General features: G+C 35.1%; 1 protein-coding gene and 1 long non-coding RNA gene across 2 annotated transcripts; both read right to left on the bottom strand.

Annotated features, from left to right (window-relative positions):
- Positions 1 to 1,773: 1,773 nt before the first annotated feature.
- LOC141907135 (uncharacterized) lies at positions 1,774 to 3,700 on the bottom strand. Its single transcript, XM_074796708.1, has 5 exons — positions 3,552 to 3,700; positions 3,235 to 3,468; positions 2,956 to 3,118; positions 2,783 to 2,848; positions 1,774 to 2,114 (listed from the first exon to the last, which is right to left on the bottom strand). Exons 2-5 carry the CDS (start codon positions 3,460 to 3,462, stop codon positions 2,086 to 2,088), a joined length of 486 nt encoding a protein of 161 aa, XP_074652809.1. The 5' UTR covers positions 3,463 to 3,468; positions 3,552 to 3,700; the 3' UTR covers positions 1,774 to 2,085.
- A 1,585-nt stretch (positions 3,701 to 5,285) lies between these two features.
- Positions 5,286 to 6,404, bottom strand: LOC141907899 (uncharacterized). The gene is made up of 3 exons (XR_012619557.1): positions 6,358 to 6,404; positions 5,572 to 5,660; positions 5,286 to 5,307 (listed from the first exon to the last, which is right to left on the bottom strand). It is a non-coding gene; the product is annotated as an uncharacterized LOC141907899 (long non-coding RNA).
- Positions 6,405 to 8,125: the final 1,721 nt, after the last annotated feature.

Genomic DNA, 8,125 nt, shown 5'->3' with positions numbered 1-8,125 from the left:
TATGTACACCGAGATTCGCTAGATTTACTATATCGATAATCGTTACGGTGAATATACTGGTTCTGATTCTTCTGCCAACTTTGTCGATGCACTTGACCGATGTTTCGCATGGATGTTACTACACACTAATTGACCAAATAAGATTTTTCTCAATAATCGTCATCCACGTCAACCTTCTGCCGTTAATTTTGATTCTTACATCGAATTCTGTAATAATAGTTCAGTTATTCAGAGGATCGAAAATGGTTTCGTCCGATCAGAAAACTACCAAATCAAAACGTACGACAATAATGCTCGTAACAGTTTCATTCGCATTTGCGATATTTACACTTCCAACTACTATAACTGCATTTCTAGAAATTTCACCGGAACGAAGAGAATTTCTATACGATATATTTGCACAATTCCTAATGTGTAATTACGTGATAAATTTCTACATATATCTTTTGCTGGGACGAGAAATTCGTGAATATTTCTGTATGAAAATCCGCTGTAGAAGTTCGATCAAATAATAACCGTTGCTTTCATATTTGATTCACCCCAAACAACTTTACCCCTACGTATCGCTATATAGAATGGCGCGGTGACATTCGGTGAATCTGTGACCTACAAATCCACAAATGTAAGACTTCGGACGATAACATTCTTGTGGCAAATCATTGAATTGTATAGTTGCAAGTTACAAATAAGTTACAGGTTAGTTTAATCATCATAATTGTAGTTGCTCTAAACAACAGACGTGCATGTGAAAGGGCAGTGAATGATTTGTTTTTCAAAATGATAAACATTCAGAAATTCTGAGTCAATTGTGTTGCGTCTGAAACCTTTCTTTTTCCTGTCGTTGTTAACGATAAAATTGTTGAGTCGCGATTGTTTTAAATCTCTAAAAAAGATTTCATGCTGTAATTAAGATTTTAATAACATACGTGTATATAATAGAAGCGAAGGTGGAATGAATTCTCAGATACGCGAGAAAACACGGGGTCATTTTTCATTGTACATTGTTCGAGAATTTGTCGAGAATTGGTGAAAATCCGATCGGTTCGTGATCGATATTTTCTTAAGGATTCCATGGTGCAAGCAATGTTTTCTGCGCGTTTTCGTTACGCCGTGCCGTGTGTTGAACGTTTGCGGACAAAACGTTTTACGAAACGTTTTTTTTTTTTAAACGGGATTTCTGTGTTGGCGAAACGAATGTTATGCCGTATGCGGCTGGCTTTAGGATTCAATCATCCCGAGATATTCCATTGTCCTGTTCCATTTATCAAAATGTTGTCACATATCATTGCGAACTTTTAAATCGTAGCCATCGTCAACGCGTGGAGGACGTGTAAACTGTTTGTCTTAATTCTATTCATTGCAAATTGTCATAAAAACTGAGTAACGTCTGCTGCGTAAAACGATGTGTGTTCCATTCACAACCACCGGGCACCACCATAAGCAACGTCATATACTAATTCTGTGTGTACTATTCTGTGTTTTCCTTTGTATATATTTTGTTCCTTTATTGTGTTCATCCCTAGAAAGTAAATGTCAATTAACTTATATGAATTTGAATTTTGAACTTGAATTTTATATCTATCATCTAGAAATTCAAATCGTAAGGTCAAGGTATTTTGCATGTTTCATGAAGTTGGCTTATAAAGAGGGGTTGTGCCTTTTCCTCATTCCCCATCAGTTCCATCGTACGTACGTTGAAATATGAACCTCGACTAATCATTATTGGAACATGTAATAGGATACATAATTACCTAATATAAAACTAGAAAAATATTTTTTCAAAATATATCTACGTTTTATAGTTTATTATGCGGTATTCTACATATTTCTAGAAAAAATAATTTTACGTTAAAAGCGAATAAATCAGATCTATTATTTGTTACAAAGTGTAATGATAATAATGATAATTTACATTTCAATTCATCGTCAATAAAGAATCACGGACGGAATTACGGAAATACACGGAACACGATAGAATCAGTAAATGAGTGAAATGTCATATATAAAATAAACTGGACGGTTACAGTAAACTACGTAGATATGTGCTAGTCTATTGAGAGCGATTTGTCAATGTTTCTGTCGGTTTTATGGTTTCTTGCAGTCACACGATTCAACTGAAAATACGAAGATACGAGATTTTACATGAAATTACGAGGATAGAGACGAGAAGATACACAATATCCGCGTAAGATGACAACGAGAGAAATCCGACAATAAATTCAGCCAGAACGAGAAAATTGCGAGCTTACTTTACTACTGTTTTCCAGCTTTTATGTCATTACTTTAATCTATTCCCCTTTCAAAATTTTAATCACTAACTCTGTTTCTATTGTTTTGGTCTTGTACAAATATCTTGTAATATTCTCCTGTTCTCAGTACGCCTGATGATGGCTGTAATAGTCTTTAACCGAAACGTTGCGCAAATATATATATATATATATATATATATATATATATATATATATATATATATATATATATATATATATATATATATATATATATATATATATATATATATATATATATATATATATATATATATATATATATATATATATATATATATATATATATATATATATATATATATATATATATATATATATATATATATATATATATATATATATATATATATATATACTCTATACATAGATATATATACTCTAATTAAAGTTTCTCGTTTTGGCTGAGTTTATTGTGGGATTCTCTCGTTACGAGGATAAAGATCTGATGCAAGTTGGAAGATAATCGACGATTCGCGGTAGTTTTCACTTACCATCATTCTTTTCCTGGAATGGCCACGGAGCGTTTTTGAATTCTTCCCTGTCGACAAATGAGTCCTCTGCAATGTAGGAGATGTACAGTATATCTAACCTGTATCTAGTTTAACTTAAATAGCATTATCACACACTTCACAAGAGTACATTATCCAACATTCTCACAACTTACCATTATTGTCGGCCTGGTGTATGAGGAATTTGGCATCATCGTCATCCAAATTCATTCCAGCGGAAAATTCTTCCACTGAAATCTTTTCATCTTCGTCTATATCGAAGAAATCGAAATTGTTCGGAATCGATACTTCGTGTTCTTTTTGTGTTGAATTGTCTGCCTGTAAAACGTCAATTATACCGATGTCAAATACAGTCAGTGTCATCACTTTCGTTTTGAATTTAAAAGTGATTACGTTAAAGTTGATGGTAATCATAGAATAAGAATAAAACTCACAGCGCTTACTGCAGAAACGTCTCGTGCATCGCGGTGGAGGTGGGGAACGCGGGTGCACACATACCAGCAGATGATATAACATCTCCATTTTTCAGTTTCCTTGTCGTAGATGCAGCGAACTATGCAATAACGACGACATCTGTAGACCGTGTGTGCTTCTCCCTCCTGAACGGAGTAGAAAGCCACCATCAAACAAACCATCAGAGACAATAAAACTAAAGAACGCATCTTCAGCTAGAAAGAAATAGAAAAAAAACAATTTCATGGAACAAATTTATAAACTAGAAGGAAAAGATTTGTTGAGATTGTTTACTTACATTATTGGAGTGTTGAATTTATAATTGGATTGTTGAATTTTCTTGCGACCTATTCTTCAAGAATCTCAGTTGTTTATGAAATGCTTCCGATTTTCGCTACTTTTATACAGTATTTCTCACAATAAAATGTGGCTTTTTCCGGGTCGAAAAATCCCGACGAGCAAAATATGCGGCATTCAGCAAAAAATGCATTGATTCTTGATAAAGAGAGTCATCAATTATATACTCGCAATTGCAGTAAATCATGTCAGATTCCTAAAAAAAGTTCCTTTTGATATAACTGAATAAAACTTCCTAGTTCGATGTGACTTTCTTTGCCCGACCCGTTGATCGTTTAGCAGTAAAACAAACATGAAAATTTATTGGATATAAATCTGCGAAAGTCTAACATTCTGAATTCTGAAGATATTCATTTCTTAACAATAACACGTTCGAACATTATCCAAGAATAACGCAATTCATATTCAAATCTTTTGTGTCCTTTATTGAATGTACGCAATACAGATTTGATAAATACATAAAAATGTTTGTGTTCTCGAATAGAGAAAGAATTATTAAAATACGTCAGGAGATAAACCTTGTAGTGCAGCTGTACTTAAGTGGACGAGAAAACGAGCATTTTTATTGACGATATTTTGAGAGTATTTATTTACATGAGTCACGCGAATTTGAAAGAAAGTCTCTAAATCACTGAAAACACGTGAACTCCGAATGATCTCAGTATTTTAGAACATGAAAATTCTATTTCAAATGTCCGAATTTGATCAGTGATTGGTCGATGTGTCTAACCGTCTATTTCGGGGATGTGTTTGTTGTATATAGACTGTCCAATGATCTCATTTTTCCTGTAACTGCCTGCGCGTTCAATTTCATATGAGTTTGTGATGACGATGCGACTGACCTCGACTCGGTGATGATAATGACGATAACGATGATGATGCGAATGATTCGTGTTGTTTCGGCGCAGGTGAAAAGTAACGATGATCGCTGGGGCCCTCCCACATTTGACGCAATCATCGGCACAGACGAAGAACGTTCATTTAGAGAAACAGTTTTTTTTTATTGTTTGAATCAATTTTCGATGTTTTTTTAAATGACGCTCCTCTGTCATGAATCCAAGCTAGAATCTTTAGAATCTTTAGAATCTTTAGAATCTTTAGAATCTTCAGATTTAAAAACCTGAAAGAACGCTGTATCGATATTGTTTCTTCGACGGCGGATCTGACTTTTCGCGTAGGAACAATTAAACATATATTCGGAGTCCGATAGATATCAAACGATATGCGACGCTATTTTTGCATCGTGATAATGGATGGTATAGGCTTAGTCTCGACTGAGAATGCCTGGGCATTAGGAGGTTGATTTCGTCGGTACTGGTTTTAATGGCCGGAATAACCAACTCTGATTCGGCGTGCTGACTCGACCTGTACGACAGACGATCGGCAGATGACCACAGGTATTCCTGCTGAAAGTCGTCGTCAATTTGCTGCTGCAACTGCTCATATTTCGTACCCGGTTCGACAAGTCGAGCGATGATCTTCGGTACAACGAAGTTCCATGGAAACTCTTGTACAACCAACGTACGTCTACAAAGACAGCGAAAGATTATTAGAAATCCGGAAAGTATTATGAAATTTCGTAATCAAAATATTGCCGAAATGCAATCTACCTCCCAAATAATGATGGTTGAATTTGCAGCTAAACAATGAGTAGTGCATAGGCTACATCGGAATATAATCGATGGAGCCATTTTCATCTACGTAAAATATATAATCAGTGAGAAAGGTTGTTAACAAAGTAAAAAAGTTGCCTTTATTATTACCGTTTACGATGACAACATTGTTCAATTCATTTCTTTATGATTGCGTTGAATGCACATTACGAAATAGAAAGTGAAACTCACTATGAGTAATGAATATATTCGTGAGGTGCCTGGTACTGTATCAGGTACCTGGAATTTCTTTTTTGTTTTGTTGAGACGACTGAATGATTTGTCTTTTTTCAAATCAGATTTACATACCCCGAATAGATATACAGCGAAATGCGGTGGATTGATGAATTGCCCGATCACGACGATAAACAAGACCGTCATACCAACGAGAAATACCTCTAAAATACGAAATAATTCATGATGAATTCATAGATTCAGTTATTGAATGTATGCATTATTAGAATGTATGCATTTTTTAGAATGTATACGGTATAAAGGTGGAATTGTTGTAGGGGATTAGGGTACACTAAAACAAAGACAGACCTAGTCAAAAATCTTTTCGAACTCGATATTCAGACGACCGTTCACTGTACGGGGCTGATTTTCATCTCAAAATCGGGAATGACCCTTTATTTGATTGGTAGACAGACATCCAGCCATTAAATAATGTCTAAATAAAGTATTATAAAATAAATAAAGAAAAACATGTGGGAAAATGTCCAAGAGTATGTGGGAAAATAGCCATGACGGAAAATAATGTCATATGGGAAAATGTCCATGTGGGAAAATGCCCGTATACCGAACGAAACAGGGGGTTTGATTTTGGTAATCGGTAATCGAAGTACGGATAAAGCGTTGTGTAATCGGCGGTCAAAATTACAGAATTTTCTGTTTAAATCGAAGTTGGGAAATTCGGTTCATCAAACAATCTTCTAACCAGCCTGAACCGGCAAGCAACTGATTGGGTTTGTTTTGTTGGCTGCTCGACTTAATACATCGAAATTTTATAACGGGGTAGATCTTAAACTTATAACTACTCGTGAATTTGTGCCTTTTAGGATTTATGTCAAGGTAGACTTGTTGAAAGTTACGTACCGTATTTGTAAAGCGGTTGACGGTATATGGAGCTCCCCGGGAAAACGAAATGACACAACAAGCGAATGAAAAACAACCATACAAATATACCGCCGTGTTGTCATAACTTTCGAAGTTCAACTTTCGGTCCCATTTCTACGCGAATAGAACTAGTTCGACGGCTCTATTTCGCGTAGAGATGTGTCTTCGGTTTCTAACCTATACATAGAAACAGGGTTCAGAATTATCCCTAAAACTGACGCCGGCAAATATCCGTACAAGTAAATACTATAGCTGAAAACGTGATCGTTCTGGTGGATACCGGCTCGGGTGGCAGGGTTTAAGTGTCGTAGAGATTGTGGTAGAATTCATGTAACTTGAATCTGACAACCTGTAATCGGTGTCTCTGCTGTAACACACACACCTTTAGTCTATAAGTTTTTAGTCTTTAAATCACATGACGATGGTCTCTAGGGTGGGATCGAAACGTCGTGTATTTTGTATATTTTAGATTGTTCGAATAAATAAATTCTTGGTTTTTTAAAATTCTTTTTATCTGTAGATAGTGGGTTTTTATCTTGTTAAACACACACCTCTCTGAGTATCGTCAAATCTACTCTAAACGCGGGCGGCATATTATCAGTATTTTCATAGGGTCGAAAACAAATTATATGGCAAAATTATCACTATTTTCATAGGATGGAAAATGTATTGTATAGCGCTGGAAAAATTCAGATTTCGTTAAGACGAATCTCTTTATGTCGTACCAGTTTTGTACAGTCTCAATACGTATATACATTATATCATCAACCCAGACATAAAGCAGCTTCTTTTCTTAAATTCATGAGATTTAAGTTGGAAAAGTTACGCAGAACATGATACAAGACGAACTAGCACTGAGTATATCGATACAAGAATTAAACAATGGGACTGGATCGAGTGATTAAACAGTTGTTCAGACGAGAACACGAGTCAAAGTTATTCGAAACAAAGACCGAAAAACAATCTTTAATCAAAGTTCTAACGACAAACTAGGGGTTACAACACAAGCTTAAGTAATTTAAAAACAAAGATTGCAAAACAATAGCAAAATCAGACTATGCAAAGACAAACGAAAAACTAGTGTTAATTTATATACAAGTTGTCTGTCTACATTGAATTTGAATAATCCTTTTCAGAGGAGATTTAGGACGGGTTCAAACATCAGAGCATAAAAGGTTTGTGATAAATAAAACAAACCAACAAAATTTCGTTGGTTGAGTTATGTGTGTGTCCACTATTTGATAGTCCAGGTTCCAGTTCCACAGTTCCGATAGAACGATGACCACACTCAAACCTGAATCATCAGTTCCACAGTTCCGAGTTGAGATTTAACTCCGAGTTAACTCATTGAAAATGAACTAACTGTAACTCAGAGTTAACTCTAACTCACAACTGTGGAACTGGGTCCGGGTGGTTAATGTGTGGGTGTGTAATGATTAAACTATGAGAAATCTTTATGTTCGTAATTACAACCACTCGGGCGGTTGACCCTTTAGAGTGTATAATGAGTTCATTCACTATAATTTTGCAGTCTTTCTTTATAAATTACTTTAACTTGTGTTGTTACCCCTAGTTTGTCGTTTGCAAACGTTAGAACTTCGATTCACTATTGTTTTCTGATCTTCGTTTTCAAATTACTTCAACTCGTGTTGTAGATTGTCGTTTGCAATGAAATTTGTTCTTTGGTATATATATATTTATATTTGTATGTGTCATACGAGAATATTCTCTCACAATAAAGATATAT

Source organism: Tubulanus polymorphus, chromosome 6 (genome assembly GCF_964204645.1).
Source record: "Tubulanus polymorphus chromosome 6, tnTubPoly1.2, whole genome shotgun sequence".
Classification (NCBI taxonomy): domain Eukaryota; kingdom Metazoa; phylum Nemertea; class Palaeonemertea; order Tubulaniformes; family Tubulanidae; genus Tubulanus; species Tubulanus polymorphus.
This window is presented reverse-complemented; position numbering and strand designations above follow the sequence as displayed.